This window comes from Oratosquilla oratoria, chromosome 26 (assembly GCF_046742065.1).
Source record: "Oratosquilla oratoria isolate Oo_2021 chromosome 26, ASM4674206v1, whole genome shotgun sequence".
Lineage (NCBI taxonomy): Eukaryota > Metazoa > Arthropoda > Malacostraca > Stomatopoda > Squillidae > Oratosquilla > Oratosquilla oratoria.
In genome coordinates this window covers 52,206,643-52,231,642 of record NC_134802.1, presented here as the reverse complement: position 1 = coordinate 52,231,642, position 25,000 = coordinate 52,206,643, and the positions used below count along the sequence as shown (strand labels likewise).

The window sequence follows — 25,000 nt, the reverse complement described above, 5'->3', positions numbered from 1 at the left end:
CACTTGGGTTACCTGTTCTCCTGTACATTATTCGTTGTAGGTTGTAGGTCTTTTTGCATTTGAATACTACACAATTTGTAAACATGTACAAATAATTTTTCTTTACTTAATAAAGGAAATGGGGGGCAGGAGTGTTTATAAAGGAGGCAGCAAAAATGCATATTTTCAACATACAAGAATGTCTCTTGTTACCTAACCCCAATGTATGTTGAGGGACAACTATAGTACAGTCAAACCTCGGTTATCGAACGCTTCTGTTCTCGACCAAATCGGTTTTCGACCAAAAAGTTCGAGAATTTTACGTCTCAGAACTCGACCAAATTTCGGCTCTCGAACAAACCGAAAGAAGCCGAGCGTACCCGAACGCGGCTCACTCGCGAGCCGAGAGAACTCGAACGCTAAGGACGCTTCCTCCGTAGCGCATTTGCGATCAAAGTTCATTCCGAGCAGACGTGTTCGTTCTTATTTACGTAAATCTGACTTTTTTTCATCTTTGCATCGTGTATTAGCCCCTAATCATGGGTCCAAAGAAAGCAAGTTCAAGTGGTGAAGAAAAGAGGAAAGTAGTGCGCAAAACTATTGAATTTAAAAAAGAATTAATAGCGAAATATGAATCTGGCGTTCGTGTGTCTGCGTTGGCTAAGGAGTTTGGGATGGCGAAATCGACGATAAGCACCATCCTAAAAAATAAAGACCAGGTTAAAGCAAATGATGTGGCTAAAGGATCAAGTGTTTTTAGCAAACAAAGGCCACAGTGGAGGAAGTGGAGGAAGTGGAGAAACTTGGAACGGATTAAAATTATTTACATTGATTATAATGGGAAAAATTGTTTCGGTTTTCGAACAAATCGCTTTTCGAACAGCCTTCTCGAACGGATTATGTTCGAAAACCGAGGTTTGACTGTATATATGTTTCAACCTAAAAAACAGTAATCACATTACTATACCTTATTGTCAAATGAAACAATGACACTTCATAGAGGTTTACATAAGGCATGTCCTAAATCTAGATATATCAAGGATACAGAGACACATAAATACATTTACTATGAATCTAGACACACCAACCAAAGTAATGATGTTCTGTACCTCCCTTAAGGCAACGTGTATTATCAGTCCATCTTGTGAGCTGCAACAGCACCTTTACTACATTGGGGAGGTATCTTCCCAAATGCAGATACAACCATTAATGTGGATTATTCTAAATCGTAGAGGTTACAACTAATACTTGCAGTAGATTTACATTTACTAGGTTCCAGTATTCTAAAAAGTTATTAGAAAAGATCTACAAGAAACTAACTTTATCAATGAGCTCAAGGTGTATATTTCATTTTATTTATGTGATTAAAGTCTGAATGAATGGCACGTAATGAGAGTTTCTGAAGACAGTTCAACATCACCAACATTCCACAAATATATTACTACACCTTATGTATGTCACTTACTGTTCCATCCTATTCTATATCCAAGAAAGAATTCATTACTAGATGTATTCTACATATACACAAAGAATCTACGAGTAACAATTTTTTTTTTTTGTGATAACGGTAACCCCTTACTGAGTATTCTGTCTTCTGTCATGCAGAATGACAGGGGCAGCCAACCCTTTGTCTCCAAGGTCCTGAGATGGGTTGGGGGTAAAGTGAGTAATTTTTTTGGCGAGTGACTTGGCCAGTCCCCTTATATGGAGGTTTGTGACCTCTGTATATGCAATATGAAAAAAGAGAGAAAAAGAAAAAGAAGAAGATGAAGAATAAGAAGATGAAGAATAAGAAGAAGAAGATGATGAAGAATAAGAAGAAAATGAGATGAAGAAGAATAAGATGAAGAAATGCCATAAAAGCAACTACTGGTGCAACTATCATTACAACATATATATTTTATACCCTTTCCTTCTCTACAGGTAGGTTATGAGGTCATGAGGTAACCTATAAGGCAGTAAGTCAAGTTCCATCTACTAATTACAAATGTATAGTTCCTGTGTCTGTACTGTAAAATATAGATCCTATTAGAAAGGACACGCCCTATCTTTCAATAGTGAAAAATTCTCTTGTAAAGGTATAGTAGGCATTACCTGAAGTCACTGGTTGAAAAGGGACATGGTTAACATATACAAAGACTCCAACTTATTATGGAGTTTTCACAATTACTATAGAATATTTACCAAGTGTTATTGCAACATGAAAAGTAACAATTTTATTCAGTATGGCACAATTAAAATTCTAAACATATATCATCATTGCAATTAGTGAAGTATTACCATTATAAGTAGTAACATGTAGACTGTGGTAATCATTATTAATTGCTGGAATAAGGTACATTATTTAGGTTATAAGAGAGGAACATGTTTATCCTACACTCCACATCCTTTGGAAGCAAACTAGTATCCTGTTGGAATATTGCTGCTGTCTGCCACGGCACTGCTGTTTGATGCATTTATCAAAATTTCCTACAAGAGTACATCATTCCTTTGTCAGGACACGAAGCAAATTCATACAGTTCCTCCAGTCTATTAAGTGAACCTACCATATGATAGCTGTATGCCTTATTAAGGATTATGGTGACCTGGAGGAGGGAATATATTATATGCTTGTAGCGAGTTATGCAAGGCTATAAGGACAAGGGTTTGGATGGGGGATTAATCACTTGGATTTAATGAAATGAAGCCTTTGGCATTCAGGTTTGCTAAAGAGTCGGCAATGATGGCAGCTGTGCGTCGCTGATAACCACCACTGGTTACCATCATCATTGGGATTTTCCGTCGCCGAACTTTCTGCCACACAATTTCATCCCGTTTGATGATACCCTGCCAAAAATTTGACTAATCAACTTATTGTTATAAAAATAAATAATACATACATACATACATATACCAAGGCTTTTTCCCCCTTACCAGGGGGGTAGCCAAAAAAGGACAAGGCACAAAAACATTCCCACCAATAATAATAATAATAATAATAATAATAATAATAATAATAATAAAAAAAAAAAAAAAAAAAAGGGGGGGGGGGAAGCCTCATGATAAAAATATGAAAACAGTTTTAGTACAATCAATATCCACCATGAAAACTAATCATGGTTATAAACAAAACAATAAGTAAACAATCCTTTACATCCTGCACAAGACCATATTCATATTCCAATAATAAACCAAACTAAAAAATATGATAAAATTACTGCACGGGCTTAATTTCTTTTTTAGCTTGTTTCACTATGTTCATTTCTGTAACCTGTCTGTCATGCAAAGCTACTCAATTTCCAAAGACTGACCTCTGCTGTAAGTGAGAGAAGGCCAAGTGGATCACCCTTCAGGACATCTGTGCCAGCATTATAGAGCACAAAGTGTGGCCGAAATTCATTGAGCGCACCTTCCACATGTCTGTCAGTAAAATAAATTATTAAAAATAGGCGGCATCTTCCACATGTCAGTCAGTAAAACAAATAATTAAAAATAGGCGGCATCTTCCACATGTCAGTCAGTAAAACAAATAATTAAAAATAGGCAGCATCTTTCACATGTCCGCCAGTAAAACAAATTATTAAAATATAGGCAGCATCTTTCATATAAAACAGAAATAAAACCACACAGATATTAAGCATCTTTATCTTATAAAGGGGCAAAGATTGTTTAGCATATACATAAGACATTTCAGAAATAAAATAATGGGGTAGAAGGCAAAGTAAACCAAACAAAATCAAAACTTACGTTACTACACGGTCCAAGTATTCCTCATTCTCCGTGAAGGGGGCAATCTCCACTCTTCTATTGATGGCTTTCTTGGCAACTTCATCACGTGGATAGATGAAGCTGTTGTATATGTCCAAAATGTAGATACCACGACGATTTGAAAAATCCCTCTCATGGCCATTACCCTGAAGTTTAAATAAACACCTAAGCAAGATGCTGTAATGTCTGTCATTTATTGTGTACTATTTGTTTACTTGTTATTATTTGTCTGTTTGTTTATTATTATTTATTTGATTATTTATAAACACCTAAGCAAGATGCTGTAATGTCTGTCATTTACTTTGTACTTTTTGTTTACTTGTTATTATTTGTCTGTTTGTTTATTATTATTTATTTGATTATTTATAAACACCTAAGCAAGATGCTGTAATGTCTGTCATTTATTTTGTATTAATTGTTTACTTGTTATTATTTGTCTGTTTGTTTATTATTATTTATTTGATTATTTATTATTGTTTATCTGTGCATTTGTTATATTATTATTTACTATTTATCTGTTTGTTTATTATTCAACTTTACCTATTTATTTATCTATTTTATCTATTATTATTGATGTTACTATTGTTTTTATTTATTTATCATTATTATAATTTTTCGCATCCGACCCGACCTAGTTATGGACCAAAAGGTCTCCTGTCAGTATGCTCTGCATTTGTAATCCTAAATAAAAAATCTAATGCAGTTTTTCCTATTCAAAGAGAATAAAATGAGCTTAACTATAATCTTCAACATTAAACCTATGGCACTCTAAAAACATAACTAATATTGCCTCACATAAGCCAGAATAAGACAAATACTTCTCAGTATGGAAAGGATAAGATGAACCCTTTTACTACATGGGTATGTCTCCTTTCATATACACACCACCTTTTTTCACCTTTACCAAGTTTCTAAAGGCCACAAGTATACAACAAGGGAAATCCAATTTGATAGTTTGGTTGACCTCTTCCAATTTGTATTTACCTAGTTGTACCTAGTATCTTATGGGATGGGGAGCTATGCTCATGGTGTCCTGTCTCTGTATCTCTCCATATCTAATTTACTCTTAAATTCTTGTATTGCTCTTGCACACACTATTGTTTCGTCTAGTGTGTTCCATACATCCACCACTCTGTGGGGAAAGCTGTTTTTTTCTTATTCTCATTTGATTGTTAGGTAGTAGTTTTGAGACCGAGTTAATGGATTTATTATATGGTAATATCATATTACTGTTACTCCATTTGAACTTCTTGCTGGAGTTATTTGATTTTATAATAATTACATTTAGCTTTGTGTATGGCTTTCTTCAAAAACCATTTCAGATAACCTACTGTACATTTGAGAGTTGTTTGCTAATCAAAATTATATACAATTATCCAAATAGTATTTTCAGAAAGGTAGTAAATGTACATTGGAGGAATAATGTGGACCACAACTCTGGGGTATATAAACTGCCTTGCAAAGACTGATGACTTCTACTGGGGCCAAACTGGTAGGGATTTGTCCACAAGAATAAAGGAACAAAAAACTCCATTAAATATGGATAAGTCAACTCTGCCGTGTTCCTTCATGTCAGCCAAGAAGACCACAGAATGGATTGGGATAATGCTGCTATCATATTCAAATCCCAATGCAGCTTTCGTAGAAAAATTGTGGAATCTTCCTTAATAAAACATTTTCCTATTTTCAATACCTCAAGAGGTCAGTGGCCCCCAGATTGCATTACGAGGATAACAGTCAATAAATTAATGTCAAGAGTGGCCGGACAAAATACCACTAATTGTCCATCCTTGACTTAACTACATCAAAGGCATGTAACCTGAGTTCCCCACCCCCCACTTTTCCCTGTTCCCTTTTCTGTACACCTCACTACCTCATTTACATCTATCTTCTTGTAACCATTCTGCTGAAGAGGATTACAGATAGTAGTCGAAATATACGGATCTCCTGTACTTCTGATATTATTTCCCGGTAGTGGATTTTAAGTGTATGATATCTGGTGTTTCATCCCCTTCCCATACCCATTGTAGATAAAACTATAGGGGAATCAAATCCATATTCTATTTGCTCAACAGCCAAGAGAGCATATGTCTCATAAATAGAGGAATACCAATATTCATCATTCCCCATCTGTAAATCAACATTCCTTGCAGGTTTTGGTCTCTACCCAACAGAAAATTATTACGTTTGTTATCCATCAAAGACATTTCCACTCTAGACGAGTAAACTCTACATTCACAGAATCTATTCTAATTTCTTTGTACTGCCTCCTACATTATTTGGATGACAAACATAACCTACAGTATACTGCAAACTCGTTTTCATAGACTTACCTGATGGGCATCAAGGTCAATGATCATCACTCGTTTAATGTTGGGAAAAGTTTTGAGCACAAAGGTGATGGTAAGAGTAATGTCGGCATAGGCACAAAATCCACCTCCACGATTTCCGGAGCAATGATGAAAACCTCCACCTATGTTGACTGCCCACCCCTTCTCCACTGCAAGCCGTCCAGCAAGAACACTCCCTCCAGTCTGATACCTACAGGAAAGGGAAAAACAAAATATGTTTTTACATACATACATAAACCAAAATCTTTTTCCCCCTTACATGGGAGGTAGCCAAAAAATGAAGGCATAAAAACCACTCTCACCCATTCCATCCCCATCCACCCACCTCCCTCTCTCTTAACTTGGCTACTCTTGGATGATGGGCCATCCCTGCATCTCATCCACTGCCCTGGGTCAGAAGCAGCGTTGCAAGACATAGCACATCCACAGCAAGGCCACTTCATTAAATTGGTGACCTCCCCCTATCTGTCCCCTCATGCAAATTCTTTTGCAGCAAATAACTTTACTATCTGATTGAAACAAAGTATAAGACTTTCTAATGCATATAAAATCAAATATTATTCTCAACATAGAAGTTAAAAAGAAAACAATGAACCTATGCTCACCTGAAAGGCCTCAAAACTCGACTCTGTAAGATGCTGTTTGGAAACATGGCTACCACCAACACTTCAGTTATCCTTGCAACAGTTACACTATACTGTGGTCAGAGGGGGAGAGAAAAAGAGGAATAATGATAACACTTGTTACCTTGAGGTTCATTATCTGAAATACTGCAGCCCCACAAAAGTTGGACATGATCCTTAGGACCACCCACAGATTAATATGGAAAGAAACTCTAGACTTGTCCATGGTGTACTGGTGTGGGACTCTTTCTACATCACAAGATGAAAGTAGTAGAAACAGGGAAGTAGTTGCCAGTTGTCAGCTCTTCATGTCTGAGGAAGGAGCTCGGGAGAAGGAGAGGGAGAAGGAGAGGGAGAAGGAGAGGAAGAAAAGGAAAGGGAAAGGGAGAGGAAGAGAGAGAGACATGCTTTCTTGTTAAATCCGTCCAGCACTTGTGTGGTGTTTGCGAGAAGTGTGCATTGTGGAGTGACCCTTCATGAATCCACAATGGTTTGAGAATGTGGGCAAATTAATATTTCTTTCTTTGATCAGTCTTCCCATTAGCCTGGATTTGGTGGATAATAATAAGATTGGTCTGTAGGATGCCAGGTTTTCTGATAAGTTGTTTGGTTTTAATATGGGGATTGTATGTAATTTCTATGCTCTTTTCCAGGTTGTTGGAATTTTGTTGTACACCAAGGAATGATTGAAAGTACATGCCAAGGCACATTCATGTAAAATGTAAAAATGTGGAAAAAGTGGAGAAAATAGAACTGAAGTTGACATATCTTGGGATTAATCTAGAGATCAAGTGTCAGCCTCTCAGGGCTGCACCTTCAGAGGAAGATGTGGGTGTTGACCAGTTTTGAAGATGGGACGAGTCTCTGACATTCATTTTACAGAACCATTACTTGCGGGAATTTGTCAGTTCCTAGAATAACATTTTTAATCCAGAAAAAGACTGCCTGTACAGGAATACCTCACTATACCACTGAGTGCTATAAAGTAGGTAAAACATATGTTGGACGTATGTGAAAACCCCAGGAGGCAAAAATTCAGAGGAGGGGGTTGAAAGAGTCCATGAACACATACCCCCTATTATTTACATGAAAACCCACCTCGACATACAAATTTTTGCATTGCGACCGGTCAGCTGGGAACACAACTTGGTTGTATAGTGAGGTATTCCTGTACTACAGTACAAAAGGTGGAGAGCCTAAACCAGTGTGTAATTTCAGATACTAACAACTCTCGGACAACGTAAGACTAAACGCATCTTACCTTGAGACTCGAGAGGTACGCTGGAGTATGGACAAGAAGTAGGTCTGCTTTACTGGCTTCCCTTGGTTTTACAATTTTGGATTCATCTAACAATTTCTTATTTTTCAGATGCTGGAAGTGGAAAATTAATGTAATTTGATCAGTTTTAGGGTACCGCATTATAAATACATACATATACCAAGGGCTCTTTCCCCCTTACAAGGGAGGTAGCCAAAAAAACAAAGGCATAAAATCCACTCCCACCCATTCCATCCCCACATACTCCACTCCCATTCACCCCCTCCCTCCCTCTTATCTTGGCTTCTCCTGGATGATGGGTCATCCCTGAATCTTGTCCACTGCCCTGGGTTAGAAGCTGTGTAGCAAGACACAGCACATCCACAGCATGGCTGCTTCATTAATCGGTAAGAAATCCCTTTGTGCTGTGACAATGTATCATCCATACACAGCCATACTCACCCCTATCCCCTGCCTTCTCCCTTCCTTGTTCAACAGTCATTTCCCTCTAGCTTAAAGCTCCTTTCATCCCATCCATCCATCTCATCCTTGGTTGTCCACTCAATTTCACTCCATTCACCTCTGCCTTCCACACTTCTTTTGATAATCTTTCTTCACTCATTCTTTCCATGTGTCCAAACCAACCCAATACAATCCAATATTAGCAAAAACAAAATCCACAAATAATCTACACTGAAAAGTTCCATAAATGGAGAAAACAGCAATAAACCACTAGATCCTAATGTACTATAGTTATTGCTTTTCCACATTCCTCACAATAAAATATCACAAAATACAATCATATTGCCCCTATTTAGTGCAATGTTCACAAGCTGGATGAACAGCAAGATTTCCAGATACAAACAACGAAAGTTCCCTATATCAAAGAGAAAATCCACTCACCTTCAGGACATTACCCCACTTTCCTGCATCAAATGGGTGGAGTTTTTCAATGCCAAATGCCTTGATGTTGTACTCTGGTCGATACACAATAGGTACTTGGAATTCATCCATCTCCACACTATACAAGTCCCCTTCATCTTTTTCATTCTGCTTCTCCTCTAGTTGCGTCTCCTCTACCTTACTTGTGCTCCTATAAAGTAAAATTTATTCTAATCCCTTTGAATATAGTGTATTTTCCTTCATCTTATTCAACAAAATATGCAATGGTGTTAAAGGAATCTACAATAGAAAGCAAATACATGATCCAAAAATTTTCAAAGCTAACTCCCCAAACATCTATACTATACTATACAGCATGGTTAACTCACGCAACATCCTCATTCGGAAGATCTTCCACAGGCTCTGGGTTGTCTACAACAACTGCTGAGCAGACTGTTGGACACAACGTTGCTACAGCTGCCATGATGATAGACTGCTCCTTGAAGAAGATCACGATATTGAACAGATCTGACAACTGAATCATTGCATAAACACATTCATTTCACAAAGAATCAAAATCAAAATAGCCTGTTAACTGCCATTATTGGAATTTATACTATCATAGATACACAGTAAGGTATATTTAATTATCCAGTCACTGCTCAAGAATAACTAAATATATAATACATAAGTTAATAAATATATAAAATTCATACAATAATAATACCCCTCTTACATCTGGAGGTACAGCCCTTAAATGATGGCATTTGGTCTATCACTGAACTGTATTTCCTCTACCTTTTCTCATTGGAGAACTGACAACTAGTTACTGATCCCCTTCTCCACATCAATTAAATGCAAATTTTTAGTAATGCATTAAAATAACATCATATTCTATTTGCCAAGATCCTTACCAATGTATCAGAAAACATTCATTTCTAGAACTTATCATTCATTCATTTAATATGATGGGGGTTACTAGGCTGGATAGAGTGAGAAATGAGGTGAGGAGGAGAACAGGGGTGGAAAGGGGGTTGGGAGATAGGGTTGATGAAAGAGTATTAGGATGGTTTGGACACATGGAAAGAATGAGTGAAGAAAGACTAGTAAAAGAGATATGGAAGGCAGATGTGGAGGGAGTGAACATGAGGGGACATCCTAGGATGAGGTGGATGGATGGGGTGAAGGGGGCTTTGGGGAAGAGGGGAATGTCTGTTGAGGAAGGACGGGAGAGGACAGAAGACAGGGGTGAATGGAGAATGGTTGTATATGGATGATGATGTGATGCATGAGGTGGAATGGGCAGGGGGATGGGGGGTGAGGTAGTATGTGTGAGCAAATTTTGACGCAGCCCGAAGGGATTTCTCCCCGTCTTCTCCTTTATGCATGGGAGGACGGAGAGGGGGGGGGTCGCTGATTTAATGAAGCGGCCTTGCTGTGGATGTGCTGTGTCTTGCGACACTGCTTCTGACCCAGGGTAGTGGACAAGGTGCAGGGATGACCTGTCATCCAGGAGGTGCTAAGATGAGAGGGAGGGTGGAGGGGTGTGGAGTGTATTCAGGGATGGAATGGGTGGGAATGATTTTATGCCTTTTCCTTTTTGGCTACCTCCCTTGTAATGGGGGAAAAGCCTTGGTATATGTACTGTATGTGTGTATAACAACGCACTTTTTAACCATCCAAATTTCATACCTTTATAGTTTTCTTGTCAATTTGAACAATTCTGTTGTTTGTTTATATGAGAAATCACTTGCTTTGTTTGCTTCCCCTCACCAAATCTCAAATTCTCTAAAACTATCTGGGTAGGAGGAGGAAGGGAATTTTTGTACCAGTTCCTAATCCAAGCCAAAAGGTTAGATCCTCCTGATTGAACAAAAGCTGAATAGTGTGTATAGTCTTTTCATCAAGAAAATAGTGTCATTTATACTTTCTCTCATGGTAGGTAACTCAACCCACTTGGGGAACCTGGCTAAGCAACATGCAGTTGTGTGGGCGTGTGTGTGGGGAGAATAGGTTTCTTTTTCTCTCTCTCTCTCTCTCTCTCTCTCTCTCTCTCTCTCTCTCTCTCTCTCTCTCTCTCACCCACACACACAGCCCAAGCTCAAACAATACATGAGATCAAAACTAAAATATGACAATTAGAAATCAAAGATTCAGATCAAGTTGGAACTGTACAAATAATTTGAGGCTAGATATAAAAAAATTAGAGAATAGGAGACAGAACCCAATCAGCATTGCTCCTTTCCTGCATACTAATACACACTCATATTAAGGATACACACTAAGTTGCTCCCCCTCACCAAATCTCGAATTCTCTAAAACTATCTGGGTAGGAGGAGGAAGGGAATTTTTGTACCACTTCCTAATCCAGGCCAAAAGGTTAGATCCTCCTGATTGAACAAAAGCTTAATAGCGTGTATGATAAATTGGACAGTGGGAGACAAGCATTGCTCCTTTTCCCATATATACATAAGAACATAAGAATGAAGGAGACTGCAAGAGACCATTAGGCCTAGACTAGGCAGCTCCGTCACCACCTGTCATCCCCATCCATAAAGTTGTCTAATTGTTTCTTAAAACAACTGATAGCTTCAGCGCTTACAACATGGTTACTAAGTATATTCCATTCGTCGACCACCCTATTAGTAAACCAATTCTTGCCTATTTTCTTTTTAAATCTAAATTTGTCTAGTTTATAACCATTATTGCGAGTCCTCCCCTGTTGTTTCAATATGATGACCTTGTTTGCATCACCCTTGTTAAAGCCTTTGATCCACTTGAACACCTCTATTAGATCACCCCACACTCTGCGTTTTTCCTGAGTGTAAGTTAAGGTGCCTAAGCCTCTCTTCGTAAGGCAAATTACTGAGTCCATGTACTGTACTACAATTAAGTAAATACACAGCCACCCCAACAAGAAAAAACACACTCTACTGGAAGTCTAATAAGCAAAGCTCCCTTGCTAAACACTATGCACTGTATTGAGGGGGAGGGGGCAAAACCTCCCAGCTACATAATATGCATATCACACTGGAGGAAGAGGAATTTCCTATGTAAAATGCATCTGTCTATGAAGATCTGGGTCATAGTTCCCAGTAACAAGTACCCCATGTTAGATTAGGTCTGGTTTAGTTAGGCTGGGTCACATCAGATCTGGTTAGGTTAATTTAGGTCTGGATAGAGTGATGTCTGATTAGGGTTAGGTGAAAAATAATGCATTCAGACTTGCTTGCTGATCTAAACAACCATGCCATTTGTTTCTAACACAGTTCATTACTTTTGCTTGATTATTCAATACAAATCCCAAATTTCCGACAGTCCCCCAGAATGTTGAGGTACAGGGTGGGACTGGTGTGTGTGTGAATATAAAAATAATGATTTGTGATGGGAACTGTGTCATATCTATTCATATCATGAAAATGACTGAAAAAATACATTTTCGAAACAGTAACTGTATGTTTTCCAAAATCTTGCTTTCTTTTTTTTATTATATTTTATTAAACTTTTAAATATTTTTCACTCCTTATAAGAGGAACAATGCTTTTTAAAGCATATCTGTATATATGTACAAATAATAATGGCAAATTATATTATTCCTATTGTAAATTGCATCTTCAAATTTTTATGAAAAAGCTCCATGATAAAAACTGGAAATTGTCAATGTTTTTTTTCCCATCATACACATCACTTACCTTTACAAGATTTCTATATGAATCATCATAAAAAAAAATTCTACTTATATCATATATTGCCCTAAAGGTTTGGTAAAATTCCAGAATCATGCAATCATGGTTATTTAACATTAAACTTTTGCTGTTCAACAATTTCAAACCTAATTTAACCCAACTCTATTATAACCATTCCATACGAACAAAACAATCTTTCAATTACAAAAATGAAAGTGAAAAATGCACTTGTGTCAAACTGGAATAGAACGGAAATTTTAATTCTAGCTGAACATTTTCCCAAAAGGCCATACATCACTCAAAGAATAGTGCATGGAATTAACGGCTATAAAGATTTCTTTAAATAGTGGAAACTTGGAAAAGATTCATATATCCTGGGGACATGGCTAAAAAATACAAGGAAATAACATCAAATTACAAATTGACTTATTGATACATGGACTATTGCTTGTGCATCTCATATAAAAAAACTGAAAAGATTACAATAAACTGGCCAAAGAAGGAATTGCAATACAATCACATCAATAACACTACTGAAATTCAGAACTAGGTCTACTCTAGAGCTCTAGAGACTTATCTTCTACTACCATTTCTACCTTAACCATGTAAAATATCACCTGCCCCTGCAGACTTATTAGTAGCTTTGCACATTCTGACTGTTTCATATAAACTATCCTATAAAATTGCAAACGCATAATTGTTAGTGTACTGAATTGAACTTCCAAGGAAAATTTCAACCCATTTCCTATTTGATAATGTGGGGTGTCTTGGCAATAAAATGCATAATTTTTCTGAACTAGAGGTACAGGGAATAAATATGCTTTCATATTACTTACGTCTTTATTGTCTATCCGCCTTGGACCATGGTAATGTAAATGTTAGACAGCTTGAAGCTGTTGTCTATCTTGTTTCTGCGTCAGCGTTTTGCTATTTATCCCACTGGTTATTTTCACCGTACGATAAACATAGTGCGTTTCAACGTGCGACCTCACTGTAAACAAAGTGAGACATGTAGGAAGGAACGAAGGTCATGGAAATTGTTTTTGTTATACGTGTGCGACATTGCTTTTGATTGATTCTACGGAGAAAGTGAAACGATGATTTAATTTAGAAGGGCATGCGAGAGAAAATTACGAGCGAATATAGGCAAAAACATGACAATATGTATTAGGAATGATGGTGTTCTTTAAGATGAGTGGCTCGCAGATTTTTTTCTTCAGGAATAGTGTTTCTATCTCTGGGAACAATATCACACCGAAAAGGTGGGGTCAATGATACTAGGTCATGGGTCATGTACCTGCTTTAACCAAACCCATCCCAGAAACAGACCTTGCTCGTGACCTCACTCTCGCAAAGCATCTCAAAAGACAGCCCATCCCCACAACGCAAGAATGATTAAAACGACAAAGGATTAACAAAAAGGGAATGTTTGATTTCTTCCCTAAAACATACATGCATAAAATGGATAATCTGAGATATGAAAGACTCACAGAAAAGGAAACAAAATCATGGGGCATGAACTTATACCAAAAGCAAGGAGGAAAAGCATAAAGGGATCTAAATCAGGGATGATGTGTCGCCAGCGATATAGGAAAAACATAACTGGATACACGTAGCATTATAATAGTATTCGATGAGGTTAATCACAATCACTGAAATTGAGAGATCTTGGAATATCAGGTGTTACATTTGGGTTTTTGAAACTAGAGTAACGTTATTCTTAGTTTCTTTCTTTTGTTCAGGAACGAAAGTGTTTCGTTTCTATTCTTTAGTTACACAAAAATAATATAACAAATCTCGGTTTCTTTTACATTTATTTGCAAAGGGGTATATATATATATATATATATATATATATATATATATATATATATATATATATATATATATATATATATATATATATATATATATATATATATATATATATATCAGAAGATTGAAAATCACGTGAGATTACGAACCCATAAAATTTGTGCACTGTACTTACGCGTATCATGAATAAACATATGGAGGAAACAAAAAAGGGCACACGATAATTAAGAAAAAGCCCGTTTTGACACCCCTAAATTCACAAAAGGTGAGCCTAAAACCTTACACCAGACACTGGACGTATTTCCTCGTGCCTATAAACAACACTTGATGCACTTAAACTGGTACAACATACCTTGTATGAAAAGTCCCCTTAAAGGGAGATGGGTGGACAGTCACAGTTCGGCTAGAAATGAGTTCTCGAGGGAGGTTTCAAACCTCCTTGAGATACTCGGAATTGACCTAACAGGTCAGTGGAGCAGAAGGTTGCAACAATGAAATATTCCCTGCCCAACTTTGGATATCTGCTTTACAGCATAGCTACTTACACACTAACTTTAAAATACACATACAAAGAAAATACATATCCCAAATTACCTTTATACTAACACAGAAAAAAATAGCAAAACAACAAGATAATTAACTGGCAACTCGAGTGCGTAATGCGCATGCCCAACCTGCTAGTGACGTAATCACTTTTACCATACGTCTAAAAATATATATACATACAATACAGTAATTAAAGTACGTTGCAGTGCACTGACGCATAATATCGTTGCTACAAGTTGTATTAAATTGATTCAGTAACATTAAATCAATAAGGAAAGTAAAATTATAAGAAAATAAATATAATAATCTACAAAACTGGCAATTTACGCACACACACTCTGACCCAACAGCGTCCATGTTACCTAAGTCCAGGACAACCAAACCTCCCGCTGTGATCTGACCTATCTTGACCTTCTTGGTGTGGCAATGGTATAAACCGACGACAGGGAGAGGGGAGAGGTTAAACTACGTGCTGGTGGTCAACTAACGAAAAGAAAAACGTGTACTTTGGCTACGTGATCAAGGTGATCAGACGTCCCGTATTATACGAGATCATCCCGTATTTAAAGCATTTGTCCCGTGTCTCGTATCGACCCTACCCAGGGACGCGTTTGGTCCCGTATTTTAAAGACTTTAGACACTTCGCATGAAAATTTTAGATTTTTCTTTTTTTACTTTTTACAGGTATAGTGATTCGAAAGCAACAATATCTGATTGAAATCTTATATATAAGACCACCGAGCGGATCTGGCAACTCGACGGGGGTGAAGCTTGGCCGCTTGAGTCAGTCTCAGTCACGACCGCACTCTCGCCTAAAATACAGGTGAGGAGTGAGGGCGGAGAATTTAATCTTTCTACAATTATGAAAATTTTTCATCACCTGTATTTTTTCTGCAATAAGGACCACAATGAAAATAAGCTTACATGTTCTATATGTTATCCTCGGTAATCGTAATTGTTATTTCGAACTATGTGTTCTTGTCATTATCTGCACTTCGTGTATATTAATTCTTTACCAAATAAACTTACTTAATATATCACGGTAAGTCACTGTTACAAACCTTTTAAACCCGTAAAATATACATTATTTCAAAGTTGTAAATTTTCAACATATGTAATACATTGCTGCTTGAAACGAAATATACAATTGAATTTATTGCAAATGCAGGGAGTGGGGAGATTATATAATGCGAGGAAAAGCATAATAATGAGTGAAGCCATGCAAAATGCCTAATTAAACACAGAAAAAGAAGATATCGAAATATACATCACTTATTTACATTTTATATTACTTTTCACTTGCTTTTAGACAATTTATGAATAGCTTAGGCCTTTTATATACAAAACAAAAATTATGAGATCTAATTTGTATTCTAATATATATATATATATATATATATATATATATATTTATATGTGTGTGTGTGTAATTCACCTTGGTCTTGGATCACGTGTTGGACTCGTGATCGACAGCTGCTTCCCTCCCGGAAGAGAGCTCAGAGCTCATATATGACCGATCTATGGGTAATGCTGTGACCTTACACGCAAACACACACCCAACTCCCCACCCACGAGATTTGGAGTAGCAACCCGTAGCGTAGCGATACTGAAATTATTTCAGCTCTGGGCGGGATTCGAACCCGGACTACCGTAGTGACAGCCGGGAGCTCTACCATCTGTGTCACGAGTTGTGTATGTGTGTGATTATAAATTTATAATAACACTTATATAAGTTCAATCGATCTCAGTTGATAGTGGCAAAGTTCGCAAACTAATGTCACATCGTCGCACAAAATGTTTTAGCAATTGATTAAAACACATTCATGATTTTTTGTTCTTATGGCGCCCCTTATAGCTGGTGGCACCCCAGACGACCGCTTAAATGACCTATGCCAAAACCGGCTATGAGAAGACTATTTTATTTATTATTATTTATGTTATTATAATTTATTTATTTGTTTATCTATTTATCATTAGTATATATATATATTTTCATCCGACCTAGTTATGGACCAAAAGGTCTCCTGTCGGCATGCTCAGCCTTTGTAATCCTTTGTAAGATTTATTCACAGCAAAGAATGAGATAAAAGTACACCGTGATCTACGTATAAGAAATTCTCGGAAAAAAAAATAGTGTTACATCCATCATACAGTGCTGGTGTCACATAATTAAAGATTACGTTGGGTGACAATGTAGGAGTATAATGAGAATGTTGCCCAACCGGGCATCCAGGAACGTTCAGACGCTGCCAACAGCCAACCTCAACATAAATGGAGCAAGTCTCTTCAATAGTCTTCCAAAATCACCGAGGAACCCCACTGGATATTCATTAAATAATGAATGAAAAGATAAAGAAAAGAGAATGTGGAAAAGTCTTCGGAGTGTTAGTGAGTCCGGATCTTAACTCCAGGAAACAGTGAATTAGTGACAGGAATAGAGTCAACAGGACATTAGGATCTATTGCTAAGACAGTTACAAACAAAAGTGCCTACTTATCAAACTCTATTTGGCGTTAAACCCACCTTTGACTATGCGGTACAATTTTGGTCTCCGTCCTATAGACTGGATATTGGTTTGCTAGAATCAGTACAGAGGGGAATGGACAAAATGTTGCATGGGCTCAGAAATTTACCTTACGAAGACAGATTTAGGCACCTTAACTCTGGAAAGGCGTAGAGTGCGGCGTGTTCTAATAGAGGTATTCAAACGGGCCAAGGACTTTATCAAGGGCGATGCAGACAAGGTCATCATATTAAGGCAGCAGGGCAAGACTTGCAGTAATAGATTTCAGTTGGACAAAATTGAATTTAAGAAGGAAATGGACAAAAACTGGTTTACTAATAGAATGGTGGAGGAATGTAGTGAGCGCTGAAATTATTGGTTGTTTAAAGAGAAGGTTAGGTGACTTCAGGGATGGTGATGGCAGAAGGTGATGGACATGGAACTGTCTAGTGTCGACCTTACAGTCTCCTTCAATCTTATGTTCTTACGTTCTAATAAAATCAAAATATATGATGGGTTTTGTAACCGGCAGAGAGTGTCATGGCCGAACATTTTTTCATGATCAGTTTCAGGGCAGTTGCACAGAACGATAGTGAGAGGCGCTGGTCGTCCGGGCGCGAGGCAATGTCGATTCCGCTGGGAGACAACAGTGCTACGATTTTTAGACTGCCAAGAACAGCAGCCCATAGGTACAGTACCCCTAACCGTCGACGAGTCCAGCATGGGGACGGAAACGGTTTTTAAATTCAAATTAAGATTATTTCATTTCTGTATAAGATAATTTTACAAATATTTCAAGCCAATAACCAATACATATTAATTAATCAAAAAATGTAAAGAATATATAGACTGGTTCACAGGTAGGAATATAATGATATATCCTACAAGGGGTAACTAAAATAAAACTGGATAATGATACTAAGTATGGATATAATTAGTATGACTGCAAGGCAAGTGCACATCTAAAAGAAATTTCGGATCAATTGTAGAATCCCTCACCTCCCGCCCCACCACCCCGCGCATGCGCGCTTATTGGTGGAGGATCCGGGATGTTCCGCCGTCACTCAGGCGCACGCTGTCGCTCAGGTCATGGAATATATATATGTATATTGTTTATTGCCGAACCTAACCATTAATGTTCCTAAACCGTAAATTGAGTAATAGAAAAACGTTACCATGACCTGAGTGACGGCGCGGAGCGAAATCGTAGCGCCTCGGACATTCAGTCGATCGTTGTGTGTGTGTGTGTGTGTTGGGGGGGGGGGGTCTACAATAAATCCGAAATATCCTACAAGAGACTTTGAATGATATATAATTTTGAATGATTTGGATATATTCATCAAGTTATTTCAATAAAAGTTATTTCTTTCGATACGATACCGAGTATTTTTGGCACTGATATCGAAGTATCGAGTACCGTTACCGAGTAATTTAGTATCCAGTATCGTTTACTTCGAGTACTTTATAGAATGATAATCGTCTATATACATCCGACCTGCTTCTTCGATCTTCGGATTTATTATCCGCCGTCGACTGGCTTGGCAACAGTTGTCTCTCTCTCTCTCTTCACCTTCGCTTTTTAAATTCCAGTATCGACCGTTCAATGTCATTTTGGTTTGCAACACTACTCGACTGCATATTGGCCATACACTAAACACTCATGGCTTAAAACAAAAATATATTACACAAAACCTATATGTATTATTATTATTATCATTATTATTGTTATTATTATTATTATTATCATCAGGAGGTGCTCAGATGAGAGGGAGGGTGGGAGGGGTGTGGAGTGCATTTATGCCTTTCCCTTTTTGGCTACCTCCCTTGGAAGGGGGAAAAAGCCTTGGTATATGTATGTATGTATTATCATTATTATTATTATCATTATGAAAAATATATAAACATTATACAGTATGCTATACACTGGTCAAGGTTATTGAAGATACAACAGCTTTTCAGAAGTCTGTTTCTCCTCTCTCTCTTCAGTTTACTCTGTATGTCAGTGATTAAAACAAATGAGTCATTGATATCAGAAGAGAATAGTTTAGGGGAAGATGAAATCAGGTGGAGGGAATTTATGAGAAAATATCTCTTTAGGGAGGGGAATTATCCTAAAAGAGATATTGATATCTCATCTGGTAATTTTGAGTAATTTCCCAAGTCTCTCTTTGATTCAGTCTCTCCTAATAATTAATTCACAGAGCCGACTGACAATGAGGTAACTCTATTACTGCTGGGTGAACAGGGAAGAACATGTGTTACAACAAGTGTGTCCAGAAATACTACACTCAAGTACTAAGTCCGAAACCCAGTGTTTCTACAAGAATGGTTTCCTTATCTACGCGTGTTAGGCTTGGAAGCTGACGAGGGCGATGGAGACTGCACAGAGGAGAATGGAGAGATAATTGATGGGAATAACACTGAGAAACCGAAAGAGAGCAAGTTGGGTGAGAGAGCAGAATAGAGTGTAAGATATTGTGGAGGCAGTGAAAGAGAGGAAGTGGAATTGAGCAGGTAAGTTGGTGCGGAGGACTGACGAGCGATGGAGCAAGTGTATTACTGAGTGGACGCCGCGAGATGGGAAGCGTGGAAGGGGGAGACCAGACAGAAGGTGGAGAGACGAGATCGAGAAGTTTGTAGATGTGACCAAGGTCCATATAGTACTATATGGACCTTGGATGTGACATGGCAGAGGTTGGCGCGGTCGTGTGAATCATGGAATGCTATGAGGGAGGCCTTTGTTCAGCAGTGGACTCAGGATGGATGATTTGATTGATTGATATTGCTGGTGTGAATAATAATTTGACGCAGCCCGAAGAGATTTCTCCCCGTCTTCTCTCCCTTTCTCTCTTTATGAGGGGACGCAGAGGGGTGGTCGCCGATTATATGAAGCGGCCTTGCTGTGGATGTGCTGTGTCTTGCGATGCTGCTTCTGACCCAGGGCAGTGGGCGAGATGCAGGGATGACTCGTCATCCAGGAGGAGCCAAGACAAGAGGGAAGGAGGGGGTGAATGGGAGTGGAGTATGTGGGGATGGAATGGGTGGGAGTAGATTTTATGCATTTGTTCTCTGGCTACCTCCCTTGTAAGGGGGAAAACCTTTGGTATGTATGTATGTTTGTATGTATGAATATATGTTTGTATGTATGTATGTATTTACAGTATGTATGTATGTATTTACAGTATGTATGTATGTATTTACAGTATGTATGTATGTATTTACAGTATGTATGTATGTATTTACAGTATGTATGTATGTATTTACAGTATGTATGTATGTAATACTGATGACCCACTTTCGGAGAAGAATAAGCAAAGATATAGAGATCTATATATTTCGATCACTTACTGTGATCCTCTTCAGCAGATATGAGTTACAAAGTACAGAACAATGCATATTTATAGTACTCTGTACTTTGTAACTCATATCTGCTGAAGAGGATCACAGTAAGTGATCGAAATATACAGATCTCTATATCTTCGCTTATTCTTCTCCGAAAGTGGGTCATCATTATTATTTTACAAATGTGCTACGACATATCTTTGTTGTGAATGTTTGTATGCATTTACAGTATGTATGTATGTATTTACAGTATGTATGTATGTATTTACAGTATGTATGTATGTATGTATGTACAGTATGCGTGTATGTATGAATGTATGTATGTATGCATGTATGTACAGTATGTGTGTATGTATGTATGTATGTATGGCCAGTTTCCTTAGATTCATCTTTCTGTTTCCTTGAAAATATCCTTGGGTATAAACAAGATTAAGTGCAATATATCTAATAAATAATTGCTATATGTAATATAATATCTACAATATTATATATAAAATGTGTAGTCTATTTCCAATTATATACACAATACTGAAATAATCACCCACAAAAGGATGGTGCAGAAACCCAAGTCGTCTGTAGTCTGTATTTATAACCAAGTAAGATATACAGACGACTTGGGCTCCCTTTGCGTTAGCTAGACTGCACACAGTACCAACTATCTACACTTTATGGTTGATAAATAACAACATACATCAACAAAATATTGTAAAGTACTCTACAAAAATTAGATATAAACTAGCTCTGATAAAATATGGATAAAAATGTAATGTAATTGACCAGCGGTGTCATAGAAAAAAAATGCTGTTATTGTAAAATAGAATAGGATCTTGCTTTGACAAAATATTATCAAAATATTAGAGAATGCTGTATTATTAATCTGTTGTGTAATAAACAAGTACAATTCCTAAATAAATTAATTTGTAACGAAATTTTACAATTATATTATGGTAACCAAAGTGAATTAAACTTTATTATATGATTAATGGTGTGACGTACTATACCTCTTAAAATAAGAGTAATTATTTTCAATATGAAATGTTATTAAAATTCTGCTATGAACACCGCTCCCCTCCCCCCGATTCATAACCCAAAGAGACCCCGCAGCACTGTAATGTGCTGCCTGACGCATGAGAGTAACTAAAATACTAGGAGAAAGTGTGAGGAAATCAAATGTATCACTCAAATATAATTATTCACAAAAAATACTAATATAAGGAAGAAGTAGATTACCAAGTGGTCAAGGACAGGCTAATGGGAAAAGCGCAACGCTGGGACCAGTACAAATACTTTTGGAATTAGGAATCGTGGAAGATGAATATACACTGTGAAACAAAAATATGAAACTTCGGCCAAGACATCAGTAAGATAGTATGGCTCGTACGAGAAAGTTTACATCTTTCAAAATGGGCGGCAACTGTATGAGCAGTATGGTCTCCAAACACTGTACAGTAAAAACAGCAGACTGATTGTAATCATTCGTTGTGAAAATAACTACTTCACTTTTGTTTGGACATTATTTAGTTTTATCGATATTCTACAATAAAAATATATATCTAACGTGTTGATACATTATTTCATAAATAATCCTACAATAAAATGTAATAATAATACCTGAAAGTGGGATACACAGTCGTTAGAAGTTTTTTTTACTCATTACAAACTTTAGAGTAATCAATTAGTATTGAAACATCTATCATAAAAGTGTGTTACTACTAGAGGACACAACCAGAGTAATTTCACCAATGTAAACATAACTGCATGTTGAAGTTAGGAACTAGGATTGGTTTTTAGAAGGCAATGGTATTGCAGAAAGGAGAGTGAGTACTTGTAAGAGAAGAACACCACACATTGAAAGGCTGTAAAAGTAAGTGTATTTGTATGTGAATTAAAGTATAATTCAAATAAGGAGATATGTCAGATAAGACTGCTCTGTTCTGTTCTATATCATCATGATATAGAACAGAACAGAGCAGTCTGTGTGTGTGGTAGTAACATCATACAATTACATACATGATAATCATGTATGTATGATGTTACTACCACACACTTCGGAATTTTCAGCACGTTACCATATATAATAGACGTAGACAATCTAAACTTGTATATCTATGTAGTGATTCCAAGGGTACGTGAGTATGGTCCAGTGGGAAATATTAAATAAAAAATTCAGTAACGGGCCCACTTGGAAGATGGTTGCACAGTTTTCTAACAGGTAGAACTCAACAAGATTCTGTCCAAGGCGAACTGTCCGAGTCCAGTAGAGTAAAAAGTGGTGTACCACAAGGATCAGTGCTAGGGCCGCTCCTTTTCAATTATCCATATAGGAGACATTGATGAGAAACTGAGGTATACTGAAGCATCCTCTTTTGCTGATGACACCAGGCTGAAAAGGCAGATAACATGCCCAGAAGATGCAGTAAATACTCAGAAGGACCTCAACGAAATACAAATTTGGGCAGCTTCAAACAATATGGCATTGAATGGTGAGAAATTTGAACTTGTACGCTATGGGAGAAATGAAGACCTTAAAAACTCCACAAGCTACAAGTATAACAGCCAACTCATCACAGAAAAGGAGCATGTCAAAGACCTGGGAATATACATGAGCAATGATGCAACATTCTCACACCACATCAATAAAATAATAGAAGCAGGAAGAAATTTGAGTGGGTGGGTGCTCAGAACTTTCAACTCCAGAGAAGGGCAGTGACTGAAGACCCTATGGAAGTGTCTGGTAGTCCCAAGGCTCGAGTACTGCTGCCAGCTATGGTCTCCATACAAAGTACAAGAAATAGCCAACCTAGAAGCTATCCAGCGTTCCTTCACCGCAAAAATTCAGGGAGTACAGCACCTAAGCTACTGGGAAAGATTAAACCAGTTAAAACTGTACTCTGCAGAGGAGAAGGGAATGGTATATAATTATTTATGTGTGGAAAATCCTGGAGGGCAGAGTGCCAAATGTGGGGATAGTGTCAAACTATCATCCGAGAAAAGGAAGACTGCTACATAAATGGTACTGTAGGCTCCATTCAAAGAGTGAGGACAATAAAACTTAACTCCTTCACTCATAATGGACCTCGTTTGTTCAACTGCCTCCCAAGAGATCTCCGGGACCAGACAGATACTAGCCCGGAGACTTTCAAGAGAAAACTGGACAAGTGGCTGGATGGGTTACCAGACCATCCACTGATACCAGGATACCCCTACAGCCACCACAACACCCTGCCAGAAGCAGTACAGAACCAAGGACAACTTGGAACGTGCGGAAGCCGACTTCAGCCGTGTCATTAACAGACAAAATTACTGAAAGTATAGCGAAAGTGAAAGTAAGTAATATAATTAATTTAATGTCCTCGGTGGGAGACCCATGTCCATGACATCCAGGACAAGTCACCTGGTAACTGGCAATAAAACAGCTACTTGATGTGGATCATATGCCGCAGATCAGCCTCTTCATGTATAACAATAAAAACAGCTATAATCTCTGTTTCACCATAGCCATCTATTAATGTCAGTAGAAACAGTGGCATGTGGTGTAGGTTGTTAGCAGATTTGTGTCAGGTCTACCAAAATGACCCATGGAAGGTGATCAAGCACATTTTGCATTTCACTATCCTGGATAAAAAAAATCCATTCAGGGTATTGTTCTCATCTACAACATACAATCAACTCCAGGGTAGGTAGAGAGAGTGTTGGAGATGAAGTGCAAATCAGGAAGTAGGTACATCAAAAGATTTTTTGCTGAGTGTCCAGACATTGACATTGTTTATATTGTTGAGGATAACCATTTTACCTGTTTTTGCTGCCATCATATCATGAATAAGCTTTTTGTTAGCATTTAGTTGTACCATCTCCAGGACCTGTTGTTTTTCCTTATCTTGAAGTTGACATTGAGTTGAGTGAAGACTAAATGTAGCCTGGTTAACATCATAGCTTGATTTGAAATCCACAGTCAGACAGAAAAATTGAGTTGTTTGAATGGCTACCTATTGACTTAGTGTTGTACTTCCTCCCCTCCCATTTACATAATTTACTGAAGCTTATAGCACGTATCTTCATTGAAGATACTGTTTGGCATTTGTTTCTTTGCAGCAAGAATTATACAGATGTCACATCTCCATAACTGGACAAAATTATCCTGTTCATAAATTTTTACGGCCTCTTCCCAAGAGAGAGGGAAAAAAATGAAATTTGTCCCCCCACTTTTGGAGACATGGTTACATTTGTGACCTATATCCACAGAGCCACACTTATGAATGAGGGTCCAGG

General features: G+C 37.6%; 2 protein-coding genes across 5 annotated transcripts in view; one reads left to right on the top strand and one right to left on the bottom strand.

The window, feature by feature from the left end:
* Window positions 1-25,000, bottom strand: part of HDAC11 (Histone deacetylase 11) — a 38,800-nt gene that overhangs the window by 290 nt on the left and 13,510 nt on the right. The window contains exons 1-9 of one of the 3 annotated variants that reach the window (XM_076209803.1): window positions 13,363-13,545; window positions 9,230-9,333; window positions 8,862-9,051; window positions 7,962-8,072; window positions 6,683-6,774; window positions 6,060-6,267; window positions 3,706-3,872; window positions 3,270-3,378; window positions 1-2,805 (exon numbers count right to left, since the gene is read on the bottom strand). The exon at window positions 1-2,805 is cut by the window's left edge and continues 290 nt beyond it. In XM_076209803.1, coding sequence (XP_076065918.1) covers window positions 2,638-2,805; window positions 3,270-3,378; window positions 3,706-3,872; window positions 6,060-6,267; window positions 6,683-6,774; window positions 7,962-8,072; window positions 8,862-9,051; window positions 9,230-9,324 — 1,140 coding nt within the window. In that variant the 5' untranslated portion in view covers window positions 9,325-9,333; window positions 13,363-13,545 and the 3' untranslated portion in view covers window positions 1-2,637. Of the gene's footprint in view, window positions 2,806-3,269; window positions 3,379-3,705; window positions 3,873-6,059; window positions 6,268-6,682; window positions 6,775-7,961; window positions 8,073-8,861; window positions 9,052-9,229; window positions 9,340-13,362; window positions 13,546-25,000 lie in introns of those variants that run through there. The other 2 variants (XM_076209802.1, XM_076209805.1) reach the window with 2 other exon arrangements.
* LOC143039575 (nucleolar protein 14-like) overlaps window positions 22,411-25,000 on the top strand; it is a 25,764-nt gene continuing 23,174 nt past the window's right edge. For both annotated transcript variants that reach the window (XM_076209801.1, XM_076209800.1), the window contains exon 1: window positions 22,411-22,595. The gene's annotated coding sequence lies outside the window, so the exon portion shown is untranslated. The remainder of the gene's footprint in view (window positions 22,596-25,000) is intronic.